The sequence below is a fragment of the Bos mutus genome, chromosome 10 (assembly GCF_027580195.1).
Source record: "Bos mutus isolate GX-2022 chromosome 10, NWIPB_WYAK_1.1, whole genome shotgun sequence".
NCBI lineage: Eukaryota > Metazoa > Chordata > Mammalia > Artiodactyla > Bovidae > Bos > Bos mutus.
The window spans coordinates 32,404,729-32,430,233 of NC_091626.1; the positions used below are offsets into that span (position 1 = coordinate 32,404,729).

The 25,505-nt window shown below is 40.8% G+C and overlaps 1 protein-coding gene and 1 pseudogene across 9 annotated transcripts in view; both read right to left on the reverse strand.

Annotated features, from left to right (window-relative positions):
* Window positions 1–25,505, reverse strand: part of SYNE2 (spectrin repeat containing nuclear envelope protein 2) — a 239,426-nt gene that overhangs the window by 33,111 nt on the left and 180,810 nt on the right. For all 9 annotated transcript variants that reach the window (XM_070377739.1, XM_070377742.1, XM_070377741.1 and 6 more), the window contains 7 exons: window positions 25,310–25,404; window positions 23,864–24,098; window positions 17,497–17,691; window positions 15,177–15,302; window positions 7,126–7,281; window positions 4,599–4,757; window positions 3,742–3,908 (listed from right to left, as the gene is read on the reverse strand). In XM_070377739.1, coding sequence (XP_070233840.1) covers window positions 3,742–3,908; window positions 4,599–4,757; window positions 7,126–7,281; window positions 15,177–15,302; window positions 17,497–17,691; window positions 23,864–24,098; window positions 25,310–25,404 — 1,133 coding nt within the window. The remainder of the gene's footprint in view (window positions 1–3,741; window positions 3,909–4,598; window positions 4,758–7,125; window positions 7,282–15,176; window positions 15,303–17,496; window positions 17,692–23,863; window positions 24,099–25,309; window positions 25,405–25,505) is intronic.
* Window positions 19,494–20,489, reverse strand: LOC138989387 (lactoylglutathione lyase pseudogene; annotated as a pseudogene).

Below are 25,505 nucleotides of genomic sequence, written 5' to 3' on the forward strand. Positions count from 1 at the left end.
ACCCCACAAGAAGCCTACTACCTGAAACGACTCATAAATTTAATGTGCACTGAACTAATCTTGTCCTTCATGTTTTGTCAGTTCTTTTGAAACTTACCTCTATTTTGTTGAGAATAATCCCAAAACAATAGGCCTTTTTCCAACCCAATTTATTGAGGTCTTGGACTTCTGAACCATCTCCAGCTTTGAAGTTAAAGGCTGCAGTTAGAATTTTAAAGTCATGAAGCTGGATGCCTGTGTATGGTCTCCCTCCAAGTCTTATTTTTAACAAGAGACACTGTCTCCTGCCACAGAAATGAAGCCGTGGAATGCTGTGAGCAGGACAGGAATGATTAAATGATGTCCAGAGCTCTTTGGACAAACGGGGTTATTAATGGACCCTGTAGGATTGCAGGTTCTCCTCCGTGTGGTTTGACTTCTGCAGCCTGTACAGACCCTCGCCTGCTTTCCTGATGGTGATGTGATGAGTGCCAGTGATCAGACAAGGAGCTGATTCTATTAATACATGAGGTCAATTTATGGCAAGTCCAAGCTGGCCGCCTCAACCCACAGATTCACCTGAAGTGTCACTTTAACTAAGTTTCCTAGCCTGTCAGTCATATGTCTCACCCTGGCCTTTGCTTTAAGGTAAAATAAGTTATTCCTTTCTAGTTCCTCAGTTTTGAATGGATTTCAACATGTTCTACTCATTTTGGTATAACAAATCAGAAGGGTCTGGGTTTGCAGGGAGGCAATACGACTGTCTGAGTTGAAATCCTGGTTGCCTCATGTGCTGACTATGCAGTCGTGCCAAGTTACTTTAGTGCCTCAATTTCCTCATCTGTAAAACAGGATAATGGCATCTACCTTTCAGAATTACAGTGATGATTATGTGAAATCAGACATAAAAGGCACATTGTGAAGAATATAGCCAGCAGCCAATATATTTGCTATTATTTCAACTCCTTATTTTGCTCCTTCTAGAAAGACCACTGAAATTTCACCGGCTGTTTTTCCTTCTTTCGCACCATGCAACTGGCTGAAGACAGGCAGTTAGGAGGGAGGAAAGCAAGCAGTCTGTTTAACTCTGAAGTGATAGAACCAAAGTAAGAATGCATAATCACTCTAGCCCTCAGGAAGCAGAATCTAGATCTTGCTCTTGAATGATCTAAGAACAGGTATGATGTCCTCATACCTTGGATTAGTGCCAGGTGCCCAAGAAGACTTAGGAGATACAGACAGTGATGACAAAGGCACACCAGACACAACTGACCCAACAGAAACGATCACATTCTCATGTCCTGGAACATCCATTCAACAAATTATCTGAAGCACTGTTCTAAGCACTGGAAATAAGACAAAGACACTGGTCTCATGGAAGAAAAACCTCTCACTGTTAGACAAAAGCAAGGGAATCCTGGAACACTCCAAAAACATGCCACTTAAAGTCTTCTTAGGGAAAGACAATGATAGTAACATTGATAATGTTACTATCAATGATAGCGTTGATAACGATAATGATAGCATTCACTAAATGCTCACTCCTATGTGTTGGTCCTGTGACAAATTCAAGACATGTGTTGTCATTCATTCACACAGCAGACTTTGATGTAATCAGTGCTGCTGCTGCTAAGTCACTTCAGTCGTGTCTGACTCTGTGGGACCCCACAGACGGCAGCCCACCAGGCTCCCCTGTCCCTGGGATTCTCCAGGCAAGAACACTGGAGTGGGTTGCCATTTCCTGATCCAATGCATGAAAGTGAAAAGTGAAAGTGAAAAGTGAAAGTGAAGTCGCTTAGTCATGTCCGACTCTTAGCGACCCCATGGACTACAGCCTACCAGGCTCCTCCATCCATGGAATTTTCCAGGCAAGAGTACTGGACTGGGTTGCCATTGCCTTCTCCATAATCAGTGCTGTTAGATCTATTTTGTAGATTGAGAAACTGAGGCCTAGAAAGGTTAAATCACTACTCAAGTTTCCATGGTAGGTAGAAGTCAGATAGTCAGGACTAGCTCAAAATCTGTGCTCTTACTTGAGTTATCACCATGTTATTCTTGAGTTAACATAGATTTCAACCCCAAATGGTAGTAAAGAGATATTAAATTTAGTCCAAGTTATGCTGCCAGCCAATCACTCTAGTATTTATCTTCAACAGACCCTCAGCTGCTAAAAAATCACGAAAGACTCAGACTTTATTTAGGAGGCCAAGTCTTTAGTTGAGATTTAAGCTTGTCTAAGACTTAGCTCCAACCTACCTCTCTAAAAGCTTCATCTCCTATTCCTGAGCCAGTGGAGCTTCTTATAATTTCCTGAACAGTTTCTATTCTGCCTACCCTGTACCTTTCTCTCTCTCTGCCACCAGGAACACTCAAATCCCATCCCCTTAATCAAGACCATCTGGGAACACTGCCCTTCCATCAGGTTCTTCCCAATCCCCACCCCCACTCTGGGAAGATGAGATTTGCGTTCTCAGACCACTTGGCTTTACAGCTGCTGGCATGTCTGCTCCCATTAACATTAACTGACTCATCTTATTGCACTTCCGGTCTGTAATTCTCACAGCACTTGGCCTGGTGCCTCTGCTGACTGAACCAGGTTCACTTAAGGTTTAGGGTAAACGATGGGGTAAAAGAAAAGGATTATTAAGAGTATTCTGTTTTCCGTACTCCCCAGCATTTCATTTATCTTACAGGATTCTCCTGTACAGTCCATGTTCTACATGTGGTCAAAATATGTGAGCGTTCTGTTATGTAACAGACTTGCTCAGCCAGTGAAAACAAAGCTGCATGAATGGCCCCAAAGCCAGGTGACTGTTCTTTGTGTGCCAGCTTACAACTGAAAAACACTTTGCTTGGGGTCTCTTTTGGACAGAGAAGACAGAAAACATTTCGAAGCTCTGGGCGGTATTGTCGTCATTATTTGTGAGGGGAGATCAGATGGTCAGTCTTGTTTCTGATAAGCACTGGACAGCCTTGATTTACAGTCACAGCCGTGCCTCCGGATTCCACGTCTTAGGACCAGATGCCCACTGGGGACCTAGCACACCCAGCACAAACCTGCAGAGGGGCCCTGCCTTGAATGAGCCCAGCTTCTCTGATGGTGGTGATTAGAGGGAGGGGAACCTCCAGGGACCCCCAGAAGCAGCCCCCAGAAAATCAGGCCAATGCCTTGACCTACCTGCCACACACAAGCAAGAACAGGCAGGCATAACTTCATCTTAAGACTTCACATAAGTCTTAAGGTAGTGTTAGAATTTCTAAATAATACCTCCTCCTCAAGGACCAACTCTCATTTAAACCAAGTCTAAGTCATGTGAAATTTTAAGCTAAAGAAAAAAAAGGTGAGATATACTTGGTTTATCTTCCTTCCTTCCCTGGTGGCTCAGTTGGTAAAGAATCTGCCTGCAATGCGGGAGACCTGGGTTCAGTCCCTAGGTCAGAAGATCCCTTGAAGAAGGGCATAGCAACCCACTCCACTATTCTTGCCTGGGAAATCCCACAGACAAAGGAGCCTGGCAGGCTACTGCCCATTGGATCACAAAAGAGTCAGACACGACTTCATGACTAAACCACCATGCTACAATATAATCCTCCTATAATATCAAAATAAGAATTTCCATTCATTTTTATCAAGCTCTACCTTTATCTGTAAGTTTAGAAAACTGCTGGGTTACCTTAGAGGAAGATGGGGCTCAGTTTTGAGATCTGTGAGGTAACGACTGTAGCCAGGGAGTAGGAACCCATTTTTAGGCCATTCCTTACCTTGAGCCAATGACGTCAAAAAGATGTTGCCAACGGTCATTGATTTTGTTGAGCTTGTCATCGATCTCAGCTGCTCTTGTCTTGTTGCTGGCCTTGATCAGCCGGTCGCCCATTTGCTTTAATTGTAACTTGTTTTCACTAAACAAATTTATTTCTTCCATGCAGTCCTGGCATAGGCACCAAAACACAAAGCTGGAATCACTACAGAAACTTCATTTCTTTGGCAGATACAAACACACAGTTGTGCCTCCTGAAATTTCTTAAAAAATAAAAACACTTCACTCACCTGTTAATGCAACCCTTCAGTGAGTGGCTAAAAAGTCACCCCCATTCAGTGCATGTGTAATACCTAAGGCAGTAGTTTCTTAATTCAAAAGCCCTGCTTTCTCTCACAGAGTTATTCTAATGCACTTGGGAGCTGAGGACTACAGGGTATAGCTAAATTAGCCTAATATCAGCAAGAGTTTTCCTGAGGTTTAAACGAGTGGCATTTGGGGTGACTGCGATGAGAAGGTTCTCTCTTCCTTTCCTTATGGGAATCAGCGACCACTTCACAATTACGAGCCCCACTGCTGTTGGTCTTTCTCCTTTGGCCAGGGGATCATCTTAACAACATGGTTAGAAAAACCATAACCCACCTGGGATGTAAACTGAGGCTTAAGAAACCCTGAGCCCCTTTTTCTTCCTAACCAAGGAAAGCAACGCCCTAGTACACAGCACCCTGCCCGCCAAGGACAGCCCACCTTTCCCACCTCTTTGGAAATGTGCCTACGGCATACAGTTCTGAGTCTGGGAGTGAGGAGGGCAGAGAAGACCATGGTGGTCATAACCGCACCCCTCTGGGGACTCCTGCTCACCTTCTGGAGCTTTTCAATCATTTCTTCAATACTAATATCTGCTGTCTGGAGAACTTTGTTTTCCATCTGCACCAGCCATGCACACAACTCTTTGTTTTTTTCGTTGAACACAATCCATGAATTGAGTCTATCTTCTATCTCCTGTTTGCGTATGGCCACCTGGAAATGACAATGCAGTTGGCAGCTGAGTACAGGCAGGAAGGAAGGACTTTCTCTTCCTCCCACCCCCCATCGAAAGGACTATGGATTCCATTCAAGTGATCCCAAGGACTTAAATTATCATGTTTTTGCCTTTTAAAGACCTAGGGTTTGACGTCAACAGAAGTTTTACACCTTTGATAAATGCCTTAAAAAGCGACAGTAACAAAAGATTGTACCTGAACTGTAACTGACCAAAAGGATTCAGCTTTATCCAAAACAGTTTTAATATAATGCGGTAATCCATCATTGCTGCTGCTAAGTTGCTTCAGTCATGTCTGACTCTGTGAGACCCTATGGAGCCTCCAGGCTCCCTCTGTCCATGGGATTCTCCAGGCAAGAATACTGGAGTGGGTTGCCATGCCCTTCAATTTATTATTACCGCATTTTATTAAAAATTAGAAACAGGAAGTTTAGATGAATGTATTTTAACCATCACCTAAATTTCTTCTGTTCTTTATTCTTTAAGTATACATTTATTTACTGCTTGCTACATGTTACTTTTTTGTTTTATGATCCAAATTCTTTCTTTTTAAAAAATGATCAAGTCCTTATCCTTACTTAAGGCCAATGTCCCACCTGTTTAATTTAAAAACTATCATCTCGGTCACAATATAAATCTTATGTATATAGTGCAAATGGACCACAAAAATTAACATCACTTAAATGTTTGAGTGGTATATTTCAAAAACAAAGCAAAATTTTAAAAGTGCATATCATTCATTTAATCCACCTTCCCAATATGCACCCCTGCTCTGGATGGAAACCATGGAAACGGAATCAAATCCTGGTCTGCAGTGAGCAGGCTGACCCCCAAATACCCAATGCTCTGTTCTGCAGAAGCAACCCCTAAGCTGACATCAGCAAAGGATCTTCCGCCTTCCAGGGTTCAAATTTATTACTTAAATAAATGTAAATTTAAAGACTGCAAATCAGCCTCTTTAAATGTACAAAGTATTCCCAGGTCTTAGAAATCTTCAGAATCCTAGAGATAAAAAGGGTAACCTAAAAGTTTTTTTGGTTAACTTTTAACACCCCGCTTTACAAATGGGGAAACCAAAGTTGAACTCCTAGACATTTTTCAACTATACACAAAACAAAAAAAAAACCTCTGCTCTTTTCAGAGTGAAGCAAAAATAGCCAATGCTTCTATATCCACCCAACCAAATGTGTTGAGAGGGCTGAAAAAACTATCGCTAAAAACCCGTTTTGTATTTCTGTTTTTCATAGCATCTATTCAACTCAGCTTTTAAAAATCCTGGCATTTTGTATAGCATCATTCTGATTGGATTCCTGATGGTAACAATTAGGAACATCTGGGCCCCAGTCTTCACTTCTTCCTTAGCTTACAGGATACCTTTCACATATTCTCAATTTTCTGTTATATAAAATTTGAATAAAAATTCTTAATGGACTATTCTAAAAGTCCTTTAGTCTTTTAGAAGACTAAAAGTCTAAAAAGACTATTCTAAAATAGTCTAAAAGGACTATTCTAAAATTGTAAAAGGACAGGTATATCATGAATATTAAATACTAAAATAAAGAAGGAAGAACATTTTTATTTTATTAAAATGCACTCAGAAGTGTCTGAATTTTCAACTTTTATGTACATCTCTTAATTCACAAAAATTAGATTAAGGACTTTTCTTAGAATTAAATGTTCTTAAAAAAAAATCTATTTGAACCCTTCAATTCCAACCTGATCCTGTCATCAACTTACACCTTGTAATACCTTAACTACAATTCATTCTTAATGAGTATAAGTGATTCACTGAGATAGTAAGTGTAGCAGCTGACCCTTTCTTTCAGAGTTTTAAAGCCAGCTACCTGAAATAAACACTGGCTTGCATGTGAATGCAGAGTGCTCAGATAAAATGCCCTGGAGCCTGGCACTCAGTGCTACTCCTGCTGTCTGTGGGCCCAGAACAGACACTGCAGAGATACAGCTGTAAGGCCAGCCCAGACCTCTCTGCTGAAGTTCTGATACTCAGACAAGGACTGGTACTTGTCATCTCTACACGACTGAGAGCAGAGTGCACACAGCTGCTCAAAACCGCAATCCTCCCCTCCCCCCTGCTCTCAAGGTGATTTTTTTTTTTTTAAAAAGCTCATTAAGAGTGTGCAAAGTTCCAGCACTGAGTGCTGGAGAAACAAAGGGTCAAATCTGTTAAACCTTGTTGCTGCCTTCTCAAGGAACAGCGCCAGCCCGGGCTCCAACTGAAAAGGGCCTCCCGGTTCAATGAAATTAAGCTCCTTTCTACTTTGTCTGGCCTTCGGAGACATTTCAATAAACTTCAGAAGAGCCGTGCCCTGCAGTTAACTGACTTACTCTTAAGCAGAGGTCCTCCCATTGTCTGTGCAAATGCTCTATTTGCTCCTTCAAAACCATCACGTCGTCCACCAGAATGTGCTGGGTTAGGTCGGTCTTCATTGTGTGAAGTTCTTTCAAGTTCTGAGTCCAGTTAGCTAAAGACTTCTCTAGTTCCTGCATTTAAACACAAGAAAGAAAGAGGGGGAAAAAAGAAAGAAAACTCTTCAACTCAAGCTGCTGTTGTTTCCAAACCTGTAGAGGCTAATCCTTTGATTGGACCCTGGGGGAGGGGAGGCCAGGAAAGGGGGTGGGACTTTCTGAATGAGAAACAGCCCAGGGCCGGCCTCTGCAGCTGTGGTTGGCCAATTCCTCAGCACCTATTTTCTCAAAGCAGAACTCTTTTCTACCTTTATTTTCACTTCCTCAGGTATTTCAGACTTTTCTATACTTAACTCTATGTTAAAGTCAAGTAAGTCTTTACCTTTATTTAGGGGAAAGTAAAGTATTTTTGGAGTCTCACAACAATCTCTCTCACCTACATACACGTAATTCTGAAACTGTGTTACAGAATGTTGTATAAAATATGATTTCCCTACTTTTAAAAACATCTTAAGAAATGCATTGTTGCTACGTGGCAATCACATAATGACAGCTTCTGTTAAGCGAATCATTTTGGTTAACTTTCAAAAAGAATAAATATAATTGAAGGGAAAAAAAAAATTGTTCCCTAATGATTGCCAGAGATGGGTTAGCAGAAAATGTCCTCTGGCTCTGGAAACAATTTTTTCTTTTTAAATGAAGTATTGGTCAAATTAAAACATTTTTTGAATTCTAGGACTTAATCTAGATAATTACTTTCACGAGAGAGAAGGTAAAATGAAACAGCTCAAACATTCAAGAGACCTCCAGATTTTTATTGTGCTTCTCGTATTCTGTATTTTGGCACATTTGAAGGGTCTCTATTCATACCTGTCTATTGAAATCTGAAAGAAGAGTGTATTTCATTTACATCAGTAACCTGCCTGAGGGGTGGCAACAGTAAAAATGGGTTAATTCTGATTGATTTTCAGAGTTCTAAAGGCTACACTGGCATGAACTTGCCAACAAGGATTTACGTTGAATAAAATGGTTCAGAGGGTTCTTTTTAAAGGTTGCATGGAGATTTAAGACATAACATCTTTTTCAGAGGAGAAATCATCACTTTAAACTTCTGTTACCTACTTCTCGCTTCACGATTCTAGTAAAGTGGACGAGAGCAGATTCTGCAGTGGAACACTTTTTTACCAGCTTCATCACCTGAAGCAGGCAAGCCACAAGCAGAGGTTTGCCATTCACTGACTCTCAAGACCGGAAGATGGTTGCACTTCAGTGTTTCCTGATCAAAAGTGTGGGCTCAGACGCCTGCCCCGAAGGGAGGCTGGGGTAAGTAATCCACCGCCCGGTTTAAATCAATTTTGGTTTGGATACCCCGTCTTCTCCCACAGTTGAAAGGATAATTAACAGGTGTAGAACTTTTGAATATGGATATTTTGGGATTCTTAATAAATACTGCCACATTGTGTCCTCAAAGGAATGACTATCTTTTTCCACAGACTGTTTGGTATCGAGTTTTATATATTTGGGGGGCAAGTTTAATATGTGTAAGGATTCCGGCTGCTGCTGCTGCTAAGTTGCTTCAGTTGGTCGACTCTGTGTGACCCCATAGACGGCAGCCCACCAGGCTCCCCCGTCCCTGGGATTCTCCAGGCAAGAACACTGGAGTGGGTTGCCATTTGCTTCTCCAATGCATGAAAGTGAAAAGTGAAAGTGAAGTCGCTCAGTCATGTCCAACCTCAGATCAGATCAGTTGCTCAGTCATGTCCAACTCTTTGCGACCCCATGAATTGCAGCATGCCAGGCCTCCCTGTCCATCACCAACTCCCGGAGTTCACTCAGACTCAAGTCCATTGAGTCAGTGATGCCATCCAGCCATCTCATCCTCTGTCATCCCCTTCTCTTGCCCCTAATCCCTCCCAGCATCAGAGTCTTTTCCAATGAGTCAACTCTTTGCATGAGGTGGCCAAAGTACTGGAGTTTCAGCTTTAGCATCATTCCTTCCAAAGAAATCCCAGGGCTGATCTCTTGTAGAATAGACCGGTAGATCTCCTTGCAGTCCAAGGGACTCTCAAGAGTCTTCTCCAACACCACAGTTCAAAAGCATCAATTCTTCCACCCTAGCCTTCTTCACAGTCCAACTCTCACATCCATACATGACCACTGGAAAAACCATAGCCTCGATTAGACGAACCTTTGTTGGCAAAGTAATGTCTTTGCTTTTGAATATGCTATCTAGGTTGGTCATAACTTTCCTTCCAAGGAGTAAGCGTCTTTTAATTTCATGGCTGCAGTCACCATCTGCAGTGATTTTGAAGCCACAAAAAATAAAGTCTGACACTGTTTCCACTGTTTGCCCATCTATTTTCCATGAAGTGATGGGACCAGATGCCATGATCTTTGTTTTCTGAATGTTGAGCTTTAAGCCAACTTTTTCAGTCTCCACTTTCACTTTCATCAAGAGGCTTTTTAGTTCCTCTTCACTTTCTGCCATAAGGGTGGTGTCATCTGCATATCTGAGGTTATTGATATTTCTCCCGGCAATCTTGATTCCAGCTTGTGTTTCTTCCAGTCCAGCGTTTCTCATGATGTACTCTGCATATAAGTTAAATAAACAGGGTGACAATATACAGCCTAGACGAACTCCTTTTCCTATGTGGAACCAGTCTGTTGTTCCATGTCCAGTTCTAACTGTTGCTTCCTGACCTGCATACAAATTTCTCAAGAGGCAGGTCAGGTGGTCTGGTATTCCCATCTCTTTCAGAATTTTCCACAGTTTATGGTGATCCACACAGTCAAAGGCTTTGGCATAGTCAATAAAGCAGAAATAGATGCCTTTCTGGAACTCTCTTGCTTTTCCCATGATCCAGTGGATGTTGGCAATTTGATCTCTGGTTCCTCTGCCTTTTCTAAAACCAGCTTGAACATCAGGAAGTTCACGGTTCACATATTGCTGAAGCCTGGCTTGGAGAATTTTGAGCATTACTTTACTAGCCTGTGAGACGAGTGCAATTGTGCGGTAGTTTGAGCATTCTTTGGCATTGCCTTTCTTTGGGATTGGAATGAAAACTGACCTTTTCCAGTCCTGTGGCCACTGCTGAGTTTTCCAAATTTGCTGGCATATTGAGTGCAGCACTTTCACAGCATTATCTTTCAGGATTTGGAATAGCTCACCTGGAATTCCATCACCTCCACTAGCTTTGTTCATAGTGATGCTTTCTAAGGCCCACTTGACTTCACATTCCAGGATGTCTGGCTCTAGGTCAGTGATCACACCATTGCGATTATCTGGGTCGTGAAGATCTTTTTTGTACAGTTTTTCTGTGTATTCTTGCCACCTCTTCTTAATATATTCTGCTTCTGTTAGGTCCATACCATTTCTGTCCTTTATTGAGCCCATCTTTGCATGAAATGTTCTTTTGGTATCTCCAACCTAGTTATGTTTAAATTTGTTGTTCTTTAATTACTTGCCTGAGATGCTACCCAGTTCACCTTTATCCTTCCCCAGATGTATTTTAGTTAATTCCTACCAACACTTGCAGGTCTCAGACACAGGTAATTCTTTAGAGGAGCCTTCTCTAAGTCATGGGATGAGGTTGGGACCCTTGTTTTACGCTCTCAAGGCCCCTCTGTCCTTTTCCCTTCTTATACTCACCATGCTTACAATTATGCACATATGGTGTCATATGTACCCATATGGTAGGACTCTGGTCAACATGTATCTCTCCAGTAGCCTAGACTATCAGCACCACACTGGCTGAAGCCATGACAACATTTCTCACCAGTGCACTGCCCACTTAGCACTTACCAAGAGACCTAGGATAAAGTAAATCCTCAAATATCAAAATGTATGATTGAAAGAAAAGAATTTGGCAGTATGTCTCAGGAGCTTTAAAATGTTCCTAAATATTAAGTGAAAAAGCAAGGAATCAAACAATATATTGGGTGAGGTCTACTGAAGTAATCTATTAAGGCTGAAAAAGTTCACTTATTTCTATAAGTATTTCAAAACTCACACTTCCATTTTAAAAAGAAAATACTCCAGATTTGCTACCAAAACTAATTGCAAAAGAGAACATGTCAGGTAAGTTTGCCTTTCTTAATTTAACAAGATAAATTTTCTATACTGCAAAAGTACTTGTGAAATTCCAACTGTCCATATGGAATGTGATGGAAAACTTGACTACATAAAGTGGTGCACTGCACAGGCTTTGACTGAACTCTAACACAGCACAATAGCATTTAAGCCTTCCTGTGGATTCAATTATTGTTGGGATTGTCAAGTCCTATTTCTCTACACTACTAGCTGGGTAAAAAGAGGATCAAAAAAATGAATGTGTGTGTGTGTGTGTGTGTGTGTGTGTATTGGTCTGTATATGCATAGAGTATCTTTGGAAGAAAATGTAACATATTGGTAACGCTGCTTCTGTGGAGAGAAACTGATGGAAAAAAAGTTTCATGTATACTTTTTCCAATTCTGAACCATGTGACCACATTACTTATTCAAAAAATATTTAATGAAGAGGTACAAGCCTCCAGTTATAAAATAAATAAGGCACAGAGAGGTAATATATAGCATAAGAAACATGGTCAATAATATTGTAATAACTTTGTATGAGGACTGATGATTACTAGACATCGTGGGATCATTTCATAATGTATGCAAATGTCAAATCACTATGTAGTACACCTGAAACTAGTATAATATTGTATATTAACTATATTTCAATAACAATTATTTTAAAAATAAAACTATCCCATGGATTCAATCATTTGACAAGTTTTGTGAACATTGATGCCCACTATAATGATAATAATTTTCATAACAGTTTATAGTTAGCATATAAAACATGATTGAAGGCAGGAGAGGGGTCCGACAGAGGATGAGATGGCTGGACGGCAGGCAACATTGACACAATGGACATGAATTTGAGAAAACTCTGGGAGACAGTGAAGGACAGGGAAGCCTGGCATGCTGGAGTCCATGAGGTTGCAACGAGTCAGACATGACTGTGATTGAATAACAACAACAAAGAAATCATACACATATACAGACACATATAACCATGTAAATCAACTTCCCCATATGTCAACTTGGCTGTCATGGTAATGTAATTTTCCAAGGAGGAAAGTAAAGTTTGAGTGGTTAGGTATTTCCCCCAAGTGACTTGAGAATAATAAACACTGCTCTGGACAGGCTTCAGGTTACTTGGGATCTCTTTGGAATATGGTCATAGGTTGAATGAACTCAATGCTCTTGCCCACTCTCCCCAATTCTTTGCAAAGAAAAATAGAATGCTGAGGCTATGGAAATTGAAAGGATCCTAGTGGAAACTGAGAATTGTCCTACTTGGGAGAAATTATGCCTCCTTATGGGCTTTCCATCTAGTCAAAGCTATGGTTTTTCCAGTAGTCATGTATGGATGTGAGAGTTGGACTATAAAGAAAGCTGAGCACCGAAGAATTGATGCTTTTGAACTATGGTTTTGGAGAAGACTCTTGAGAGTTCCTTGGACTGCAAGGATATCCAACCAGTCCATCCTGAATATTCATTGGAAGGACTGATGCTGAAGCTGAAACTCCAATACTTTGGCCACTTGATGCAGAGAACTGACTCATTCGAAAAGACCCTGATGCTGGGAAAGATGAAGGCAAGAGGAGAAGGGGACAACAGAGGATGAGATGGTTGGATGGCATCACCGACTCGATGGACATGGGTTTGGGTGGACTCCGGGAGTTGGTGATGGACAGGGAGGCCTGGCATGCTGCAGTCCATGGGGTTGCAAAGATTCAGACATGACTGAGTGGCTGAACTGAACTGAACATGGGCTTATGGTTCACGTTTTGCACAGGTTTCTGGACTTGATGGGAGGAAAGTCTACGTGTCAACTCAGAGGGACTCCAAGTCCTCTTATCTGTTACTTGAAGCCTAGATCCAAACTTAAAGATATAGAGATGATAAAAAACTTTGAAAATCAGGGATAGACAGGAACCTTCTTAACCTAAAAAAGGCATCTACTAACACATGACCAGCAAAAATCATACTTCATGGTGAAATGAAAACATTCTCTTTAAAATCAGGACTGACACATAGGGGCCAGCTATCAATGCTTCTACAATACGGCTGTGGAGGTACTGACCAACGTAGACGCAACGGAAGTATAAGAATTAAAATAACCAAGAGAGTCATTATTCACCAATGGTAACTGTGTTCATAGACCTCCAAAAGAACTGACACGATTATCAGGCTTAATAAAAGAGTTTAACAAGACAGTTAAATATAGTATCAATGCAGAAAAGTCAGTCACATTTCTAGGCATCGGTATAAACAAAAAATATAATTAGGAAAAAACAGTATTTTCAATAGCTTTAAAAGTAACACATCAATAAATCTAACAAAAGATGTACAATACTACATAAAGAAAGTTATGAAACACTCAGCATGGCTAAAAGGAGAAATATGCCATATTTGAAAACAGGAGGACTCAATGTCAAAAAGATGTTAATTTCCTCCAAATTACTCTATAAATTCAATACAGCTCCACTGTAACTCTTATCAGGATTTCCATTAGTTTGACAAACTGCTTCTAAAAGCTGTGAGAGACCAAAGAACCAAGGACAGCCACACTCACGTGTGAGAATGAGGGATGGATACACCACACCTGAAATGAAGATCTATTCAAATAAAACACAGTACTCAAGATAATTTGGTATAAATGCTAAGATAGGCAGACCAATGGAATAGAGCAGAGAACCAAGAATTAAACCATGCATATATGGAAACCTGATATTGGACACTGGACTAATCAGTAAATGGACAACAGAATAATAGGCATCTATATGAACAAAACAAAAATCAGTGCTTCAGTGAATAAAGATACTCTGCAAGTGTAAAAAGTAAAATTTGAAAACTTTAAGAAGGAAACGTACAAGTATATCCTTGTGACTTATCTACAGAGTAATGGTACTGCTTATATAAAGTTTAAAAACAAAAGTAATACTGCTATATTCCACCGAGATCTACATGCCCATGTAGTAAAATGATAAAGAAATACATAAGAATCGTAAAACACCAAATTTAGGACTGTGGATACCTCTGGGGACAGGGAATACCTTGGAGATCATACAGGACATTTGAACTGTACTTGTAATATTTTATTTCTCTGCTGGCTGATGGTTTCATGGAAGTTTGTCATATTATTTGTTATGTTTGAATTTTCTTGCATGTTAGAAATGTTTACAATGAAGAAAAACGGTTCAGGCAGGAAGACACTAATTTCCAGCACAGCTTGAAGTAGGAGACTACTCAATTCTTCCTAATTATTTTCAATTAGATCCCTGAAGTCACTAAAGGAAGGAAAAAAAATTAAACTATATTCCATTAGGCTGTGGATGTCTTTCCAACATAAAATCTCCAGAAAGGAAAGAGATGGAGGGAGTTCCTAACCTGGAAATTTAACTGGTCCAAATTCCTATTGGTGAGTTTGCCTGGCTTCTGCAAAGTCCTGACATACCCAGGAATTTTTGAGAGTGTAGTGTCCATTAAGCAGAATATAGCTTGGAAAATATTACAGAAACATTGTATTTGAGCAAAACCCCTAACTACTGTCCTCTAAAAAATTAATTCTTCAATCAAGCTTTAATTTCAAACACAAGGCCATTTGATAAAGGAAGAGCTTTCAATGTAATCTCAGAGACCACATCTTACATTACAGAGGAGAAACAGGACGATTTGAGGGCAAAATCCCCCAAAAGAAGAATTTCTGATAAATCTTTCTAGCCTTCACACATGAATCTCAAAAAGCATGGATGCTAGTTGTTTCAGCGACCAGCATGGTGTATTACAGAGAAGGTAGAAAAAATATTTTCCAAGTGGACCTGAAAACTTGTTTCACACAGACAACGAAAGACAAACACTTCAACTTCTCAGAAAACAGCTGAGTGATTATCTTGAACACTACTTCAGAACTCAATACCTTAATCAGTTCTTTTTCTCTGTGGAGCTCCTCGTGAAGTTCTGGAAGAGGGTCTTTACTTTGTGCTTTTAAAACGTGCAGCCTGTTTTTCAACTCCTTGATTTTCTTTTCACACTGGTCCCAGGTCTATTTGAAAACAGTGTTAAAATTGGTAAGTACTTTTCTGTTTAAGAATGAATTACAGGAAAAGGATAATTAACTTAATCCATGTAATTGCTCTATTAAATGTGTCTTTGTAAATCACACAGACACCCAGGTCCTTGTCTCAGCCAACAAAGCAGCTGGGATGACAGGATGTTCAACGCCTCTCTGCAGTGTTATGTGGGGCTCATCTTAACCACTGGGTTGCTTTTTGCTTAGAAATACTTCTTCCTCCGTCCCCATATCTCTGATCTAGCTAACTTGTTTCTATTTTAATTTGGAAAAGTTCACATTTCAAAGGCTACTGGAAAGATTAATTTTTAACATATCCAGTCTTGGCCATACACTCTACTAACACTGAAAAGCAAAAGCACTCAACCACTTTTCTTGTCTTCTTTTCTAATGCCGTCCCTCTGCTCTCTCCCCACCTTCTAGACATAGCTTGGCTTTAGTGACCCTTTCACAGTCCAGTTTCATTCTATTTCTCACCACTGTTCTAACTGTCAGCTCCTGCTTGGAGTGCTTTATAGTTTATAAAGCTTTTTCAACTTCACTATCTCGCTGTAATTATAATAAGCTGAGGAGACAGACAGGGCAAGTGTTAGTATCACATTTAAAATGGGAAAACTGAAACGCAGAGAAAACTGACTAGTCCAAGCACATACAGTTAGAAGTAGGATGAACTGACAGAGCAGTGTTGACATGCACACACTACCCCGTGTAAAGTAGATAACTAGCAGGGAGCTTCTGTACATATAGCACAGGGAGCCCGGCACAGTGCTCTGTGATGAATGAGCAGGGTGGGAGAGAAGCTCAAGGGGAAGGGGATATAGGCATAGACACAGCAGATTCACATGGTTGACAGCAGAAACTAACACAACATTGTGAACAAATTATACTCCAATAAAAAAAAAAAAAGTGAGTCGATCTAAGGCTACAGTTTCCCTTGTAGATGCCTTTCTTTCATACTAGATCTTTTCCTTAAACCTTACATTACTGAACAAATAGTTGCCTGTATTTTTTTTTTCAATTCTGCCTGTATTTTCAAGGGAGATTATAATTCATTAGGATAAGTTTCTATTCCTGATATTACTAAAATTACTCTCCTGAAGTTACTAAAAACAGACAAATACGGAGTCGAACACTATTTTATTCCTCAGTGCAACTGACACTTAAATATCCTTGGGTTGGCCCAACTATATGCTAACCCTCACTGAAGGAGAAGCCACTTGATCTAGTAACATCAATACTGGAACATAACCAAGAAGAAAGTGAAGGGAGAAACAAAACTGTGAGTCCTTTCCACTTCCACCAAACCTTCACTTGCATTTACAAACATGGCACGTGCTCAACAATGGTCTGGGAGTTAACGAATTTCACGTAGTGTGTACACCAAATAAAATTCAGATACTTTATAGGAGAGCTGTTCAGGCCCTAACTCAGCACATATCTATTCTTTATTCAGAAAAATATCTCTGACAAGCTTGGTTATCTGGTTTTGATACACACCCAACAGATTAAAGAGTGGGCTATAAGGAGTTAAGTATTCTCAGAGAAATAAAAAGTAAAAATAGACAGCTTAACATTAAATAGAAAGAGAGAAAAACCATAAAAACCACATATGAACTCAAAAAGCACAACAGCACAGGAGTTAAGTTCAAAGCAGCTCAGAGTTCTTAAAGAACAACTTGGGATTTTTTAACATTAAAAAAATTAAGGATTTTTCTAATAATCACTCAAAAGACATTATGGTTTTTAGAGGTACAATCATAAATTATCTGGGAAATTCAGTTATATGGAAAAGTGGATTCTTTGAAGGTAGCAGAAAGATGAAGCATCACTATGTTTGCTTCCATATACTAGATTCAAAGACAGACTACACGTGGAACGTTAGCTTTGGTTACTGAACTTCCGTTGAACGTGAGTTAGTTTCCTGTTTCAAAAGGTAAATGTAAAATAGCACCTCAAGTATTTAGATATTAACATTAAGCTTTTCCAGTGTTATATTATTATTTTAAGTAACTATCATGATTTGCAGATCAGCAGGACCTGACCTATGGTCCCTTGGAAAACCCACAACATTGTGAATTCCTAAAATCATTGCCATCTTTGCAGAGCAAACAAAAATTCTATGTACTACATTTAAATACCATGAAAGGAAAAGAAAGTGTTGAGTTACCTCTGTAGTGCTCTGGAACCGTTTAATCATTTCTCCAAGTTGGAGTTTTGTGTCCTTCCAGTTGTCCTGAAGTTGACTGATTCTCTTGTTAACTGACTCTTTAGTTTCCAGGTTAGCTGTGTTCAGTAACTTTTCCCCAGCTTCCAATGTTAATGCATAGGTAGTCTGCCACCTCTGGAAATGAATTTCTTTATTCTTAAAAAAAAAAAAAAAAAAAAAGTAATTTGCTTAAGCCTTTGATGTGATCAAAATATGACTCTCTGCACATGTTTGTATTTCCTTCAGAGCCTCTCTTAAATATTAAACTAGATATAAATTAAACAAATCTGGTTAGAATACACACACACACACACACACACACACTCATTCACATCAAAGGCTGATATTCAATTGAGTAGACAGCATACCACCAAATGATGTGTTCTTAAAACAATTTCCAAGCGTTGATAAAAGGTGTATAAAAATACACTTCACAGAATAAAAGTCTATAAGATAAAGGAATTCAAGAGTATTAAGAAAATGACTGGAGTATTAGATCTGATACTAAGAGCAAATACCATTATTATTATGATATAGTCAGCTTACTCCTAACCCACATGAGTAGAATGTGTACATTATGCTAAAAAATACATTACCATATGTAAAAAAAGAAAGCAAGTGAGAATTTGCTATGTAACACAGGGAACTCAACCCAGCATTCTATGACAACCTAGAAAGATGCAATAGGGTGGAAGATGGGAGGGGGGTTCAAGAGGGAGAGGACATACGTATACCTGTGACTGATTCATGGTGACGTGTGGCAGAGGCCAACACAATATTATAGAGAAATTGTCTTCCAAAATTGTATTTTGTTCTATACTTCTCAATATTGTACAATTATAATCTTTGATAATTACTAGTTACTCAAAATAAATAAATAATTTCTTTTTTTTTTTTTAAGGAGAGAACAAATAAAAAAGGTAAAATACAAAACTAGACATTTTTTTTTTTTATCTAAAATTTTATTTTATTTCAGTCTGAGTATTGCCACTTGTTCAAATAGCTCACATAAACCCATTCCATCCAAAAAGGAAATATAAAATGCTTCTAACAGCGTAAGCACAGTTGGCATGGCCTATCCAAAGGTTTTCCGATAGTGTCTGCACGCAAAAAAAAAAATCTAAATGGAGTTAAGCCATAAACTGGATGTTCTTATTATCTGTGCCGTAAGAAATATTCAACATCAGTTTGGTTTTAAAAACCCATCAAATATCAGTCATGGCAAGGAAGACCACTGAGCTGACTTCTGATAACTAAGTTATGTTATCACTGAACGTAACGTATCCTACATGATTGCTGCCATGCGGAAGACCTTGGGGTAGGGGCTTTTCATAAGTAACACAAGCACCACTTGCACAGGAATGGCCGGGCATTCCCAGAGCAGCCGTGTGCTCCTGACTTCCTCCACTGCTTCTTCCTCACCATGGTACTCAAGCCTCCAAAGCTGAGAGGGCAATGCTTAAACTCACTGAAGGCTTTTACAAAGAAGACTAATGAAGGAGATGTTGTGAGGTACAGCTAAATACTAAAAGTGATGACGATGATGAGATCTTGAGTACTTGAGCCTATTTATATTGCCTTGGATTCACTGATTTTGCATGTTAGTCTGCTTTCTATCTCACAGGACACTGTGGAGGATTAAGTGAGATAAAGTATGTGACAGTCTAGTTTGTGTCTGCATAACCAGTATATAATATTCCCATCCTCCTCCCCATCCCCAAAGAGGCTAGTCCTTGAACTTTCAGAGTACTCTGTAAAGAAAAAATTAGGATTTCTATCTGCATCCGTGTCAGCATGATTCTAAATTTCTCCCGAGAGTCACTTCTCTTTTGTAAAATAAACTTTATACTATTTGAAATATACGTGAAGCTTTATTTTTGTTCAGGGTTTTTAACTTCTCATTGTGAAAAGTTACTTCTGAGGAACTGAAACCCCAGAAGGTAACCATAACAAAAACATGTTCAGTGTTTTTTTATATTTTAAATGATGGTTCAAAGGCAGACTTGTAGACTTGTATCTCTTCAGGAGATGGAAGGCAAATGCAGCCTCTGAAGGGAACTGTTCTAATTATTGCCTAAAAAAGTAAAATTATACAACTATATTCAAGGACATAAAACAAGGCACTACATTAAAACTAGGATGACTGAACAACAGTTAGGGGGAAACAGCTGAAAGAGTAAAGGGAGAGAGATTTAAGAATAATCTGAGTTGGGACAAGGATCCATCAGTCCTGGATGCTTCTGTTATCTGAATATCTTGAATCACATGATTTCCTGTTCTACCTTCTACAATGTCTCCACTGAAATTTCAAATCAGCATTCTCACAGAACTAAATAATAGTTATCATTGTGTTGGGATTCAAAATTTCAATCCAGTAACCATCAGGATCTTGAATAAATGCCAGGCCTTTCATTTTACCATCATCAGGTTTCTTCACAAATTTGACTCCCAGTTCTTCAAATCTTTTACAAGCACCATGAACATCGGGAACAGCAATTCCAATGTGACCAAATCCTCGAGGGTCTGAATTGCCACTGTGGTAACTCTGGGTCTCATCATCTTCCGTGCCCCAATTGTGTGTCAGTTCAAGTGTAGCTTTTCTGGAGAATACCCATGCTACTTTTTCATCTTTATCTTTTGGGATGTCATTTTTATCCTCATAAGCCAAGAAATAGAGTGAAAATTTCATAGTGGGGAAATCAAGTTTCTGGGGTAGTGTCATTCCAAGAATTCTCGTATAAAAATCCAGTGACTTCTTAGGATCCTTAATTTGCAACATGGTCTGCTGCAAGAGAAAATCCTTGGTGCTGGGGTCCGGGTCGGAGCAACAGCTGAGGGCAGCCTCGTCGGTGAGGCCGCCGGACGCGGGCTGTGGTTCTGCCATGGCCGCACTGCTGTATCACGGACGACTGTCTCCGGGAATGCAAGACGTACCCCAAAACTAGACACTTTAGCACTTAAACACTTATATACATCAGTGTTTGCCCTAAAGGGATAGCTTTTAAAAATTCTCTTTGGATATCATATAGATTTTCTTTTAAAAGGGATTGAAACCAAGTATTTATATTACAAAAACGAAGTAAAAACTTTACAACTGATTCATATTTCTCAAAATATTTGGTTTCAGAAGAAAAAAATGGCTTTTATTTCTGTTGTAAATATGACTTCCTTTATTTTCAAATTTCTCAAGGGAGACATAATATAGGCATTTTTCAAACTGGAAGCTGATATTTTAAAAAAATCAACTGAGCATTTATTTACAAAGATAGTCTCAACAATACCTAGGATAGCCAAAATGCAAAAAAGAGGTAATTTCCTGGTGGTCCAGTGGTTGGGACTCCAAGCTCTCACTGCCCAGGGCCTGGGTTCAACTCCTGGTTGGGAAACTAAGATCCCAGAAGCCATATGACCGAAAAATCAAAACATCAGAACAAATAAACAAAGAAAAAACTCCATGAAAACCAAATGAAAAAAAACTGCAATTCAAGGAACACTCCCCCTCCACACTTGTCCTTCTAATATTGCTGACATAGCCACTGTTACAGACGTCTTTTAGCCATTTCAGATTGAACTCATCAAAAGACATGCTTCTCATCCAGTCTCCCCTGATTGGTCAGCAGCACACTATTCACCAAGATCCTCAACCTCCAAACCTAGAGTCACCTAGATTTAGATTTTTATTTACCTGCCATATCCAAACCATAAGCACATCCTGTAAGCTTCACCTACAAACAGCCTTGTTATCTTCACTGTGATCACCCTTGTCTTCTCCATCCTAACAACTAACCAAGACCACTGAAACAGCCTAGTGAGTTACAGCAGACTGTATTTTTCACAGAATGACCACAACAATATTACCAGCCCCATATGCTCTCCTAGAACCTTGCCCCTCCCCATCAACTGGTGGTACCTCTACCCCTTCCTCTTGAACCCCTGTGGGCACATGTGATAGCCTTGATTAACAGAGGATGGCAGAAGTGGCTGATGTCCAAGGCAGGGTCTAAAAAGGTGGTGTAGCTTCTCCCTGGCTCTCCTTTCCATGGGACATGCACCTTTGAAGCCATGAGCCGGATGTAGGGAGTCCGGCTACTGGAAGCTGTCACGTGTAGAGTCTACAGGGAATGAAGCCCAAGGAGCCCCAGCTGCTCCACATCCTGGCTGTCTGAGCTGAAGTTCAGTTCAGTTGCTCAGTCATGTTCGACTCTTTGCAACCCCATGAACTGTAGCATGTCAGGCCTCCCTGTCCATCACCAACTGCCAGAGCCTACCCAAACTCATGTGCATTGAGTTGGTGATGCCATCCAACCATCTAATCCTCTGTCGTCCCCTTCTCCTCCTGCCCTCAATCTTTCCCAGCATCAGGGTCTTTTCCAATAAGTCAGGTCTTCACATCAGGTGGCCAAAGAATTGGAGTTTCAGCTTCAACATCAGTCCTTCCAGTGAACACTCAGGACTGATCTCCTTTAGGATGGACTGATTGGATCTCCTTGCAGTCCAGGGGATTTTTCTCAACACCAGAGCTGAAGTACTAGACATGAAAGTGAGGGAGCCTTCAGATGAGTCCAGCTTCAGCTGCCATCTGACTCAAACTGCCTGAGATACTCCTGCTGAGAGCCGTCTAACAGCCCTGACAACCTCCAGAACGGTGTAAGAGAGTAAGAACTCTTCGTTGTGATGCAGCAATAAATAGAGGTAATACGCGGGGATTCCTGCTTCTGTGACCCCACCCCACCCCCACCCCATCTCCCTCAGAGCAGCCAGAGGACCTTTAAAAACACGAATCATATCATGTGGCCTCCTTTTCCAGTTTCAACAGCTTCCTATTACACCCAGACTGTTATGCAGCTGTCACGCCTGTCTCCAAAATGCTCCTCCATGACTACCTCTCAAGTCCATTTTCTATCACTGCTGTCTACTGGCTACACCCATCGTATGAGCCTTCTTTCTTCCTCTTTTTTGCTAAGATTGTTGCCATCTTAGGGACTCAGGAAAGTTGTTCCCTCTGTCTGAATTGCTCCCCGCCTCCAACCCTCTACTCTTTGCACAGCTGGCTCCTTCTTATCACTCAGGTTCCAGTTTAAATGTCACCTCCCCAGAGATTACCCAATCTAAAGCAGCCACTTAGTCTCTCCATCATCGGCCCTATTTTAATGACCCACATATGCCATGTTGTAGTCCGATAGTTTATTTTTTAATTTGTCCGATTTCCCCCACCAATCAGACAAACTAGTATTTTCTAGTTTATTGATTTGTCTGATCGCCACAGGAGAGCAGAGGTCTTCTATTAGTCCACACAATATAACTAGCATTTAGAACAGTGACCAGCACAGAGCAGGTACTCAATTAATATTTGACACCTAGATAAACAAATGAGGCAAGCACAGGACTTCTGAGGAGTGCTGGTTTGTTTAACTGTCCCTCTAATGTGACGCATGGTTCGATAACTCAATGGAACATGCCCTGGGAATTGCCAACTAAGTGTTCTAAGTTCTATGTTCATCAAGCAACTTTTGTATTGGAAACACTGTTGTCTACATGAATTTGCCCTTCAAGAGTAAGCAAGAATCTGGGACTTCCCAGGTGGCCTGTGGCTAAGACTCTGCACTCCCAATACAGGGGGCCTGGGTTTGATCCCTGGTCAGGGAACTAGACCTTACCTATTGCAACTAAGAATTCACAGGCTGCAACTAAAGATCCCGAGTACCACAACTAAGACCTGGTGTAGCCAAATAAATAAATATTTTTTTATAAAAAAGAGTAAGCAGGAGTCCTGTTGTAAACTACTACTGTGGTAATCATTTATATATTTGTCAGTGTCTTAAAGGTCTGTCATGCTTCCCCACTGGCTCAATGGTAAAGAGTCTGCTTGCAATGCAGGAGATACAGGAGACGCAGGTTCAATCCCTGGGTCAGGAAGATCCCCTGGAGAAGGGAATGGCAACACACTCCAGTATTCTTGCCTGGAGAATTCCACGGACAGAGGAGCCTGGTGGGCTACAGTCCAGAGGGTTGCAAAGAGTTGGACATGACTGAAGCACAAGGCTGTAAAGGTCTGTCACCCCAAACTTCTGCACTCCCCTCCTCATCCGAGTCCACCTCTGTGCCCACAGCCCAGGAGAGCCTCACTATTTCTGGACGAACGGATAAGATTGGGTCTCTGACCCCACAAGGCTGAGGACACGGCTGAGTAAGGTCCCCATGACCAACTGGCCTCCCCCCTGCAGAGAGCACACTTGAGCATCAGAGAAAACACAAAACCTGAAGCGAACAAATATCTTCCAAATAAAGGCACCCTGTGGTTCCCACACTGCTGCTGGGTTCACACTACCTTCAGCTCATGGATCAGGCTTCTCGTTTGGTGGAGGCTGTGGCAGTCCTGGCTCTTCACTGCGGACAGCAGGTGGCTGGTGTCGGCGAGGAAGCGGAGCAGGTCCCCCTCGGAGGTGGTGAAGGACCGCCACTGCCTCACCAGCTCATCGATGTCGCTCTTCCTCTGGCGAACGCCCTGGGCCGCACTCTGCCACTGCCCCTTGAGCCTCGTGAACTTCCAAACAAATTCCGGTCTTGGGGAAAATAGATGGTTAGAGAATTCTGACATTGATGTGTAGAAAAAATAACTAGCAATGTGTAATGGGAACTCAGATTTTCCATTTTTAATTAGAAAGACTATTATAGATCTCAGCCCCATCCAACTTAAACATGATGGGGAATGTGGGGCTGGAGGGGGCAGTGTGTGGGATGGTGAAAGGTGTTGAGCAGAAGAGAACTGCACATGGCCTGGTAGTTTGCTGACACGCATGACCTCGAACAAGCTGTTTTGACACAGATTATGCCAAGTGCTTTACAGAACACTAAGCATGGCGTCAATGGCAAACGGATGAATAGGTAGGTCCCTTGTAATGTTATTGATTACTTGAGGATTGTACACTACACAATTGCAGCAATAAAGAACATGCTTTCTGCAACTACTCAACTATTTCTTTCCCAGATAAACAACACCCTTCATGTGAGAAATAGGACCTTTTATTTATTATGGGAAAAATCATGCTAATCAAATCAAAAGTAGTTAATCATCTTGAAACTGGCTTGAATTTATTACTTCAGAGGTAGGAAGAAATGGGGTTTGTATTTCTTACTTATGCCGAAAGAAGATTCAGAAGCACATGGGTAATGACGGGGAGGAAACGAATGCCTATGGAGACGTATGGAGAAGTCGTTTAGGAGGCCAGGCCCACTCGGGCGGCTGCTGGCAGATGTACCAGCTGTGTGAGCAGGTGCAGCTGGTGCCACCAGGCTGGCTGAGGGGCTCCGCTCAGCCCGACTGGAACTGCCCAGAGACCCCAACCCCATGTTCACGGCAGAGAGAGAAGTCTCTTCTTTCACAATTGTGACATAGCCACCTGCTGGGAACAGCAGTCCTTTGAAATTTATTTTTTAAATAGCAAAATATCATGAGGCTGAAGGTAGAGAGGAAAACACACTATAAAAGAACCCTTTGGAATAAAAAAATTAGTTAACTGGACTTGGCAGACACGTGTTTGCAACTCATCTGATCTGCTAAGCCCACCCTTCTACCACAGGGCAAAGGGGTCCTGATGTTTTTATGGCCACGAAGCAAGGCTTTATCCTAATATACAGCCAGAAGACTGGCCCCATAGCGCTCTATCAATTGCATAGCCACAGGCACTAATGTTAAGATTCATGTGGTAGAAGGCTCGTTCACTCGCATTGCCTTCCACATTCTCACAGCCATCATGAGTCCTGGAGAGCTTACCTCTTCTCTATTTCTGCTGTGTCCAGGAGTTGTAAGCACTGGGTGACATAAGAATCGGCAATTGTCTGGTTTATAGAAACTTCGGCTTCTAACATCTGTACGTGAATCAAAATGTAAAATATTAGTGAAAACTGTTTTCGTGAATTTCCTAATAAAGTCTATGGAGGATATGTGAGATAATTTATTTTCAAATGAT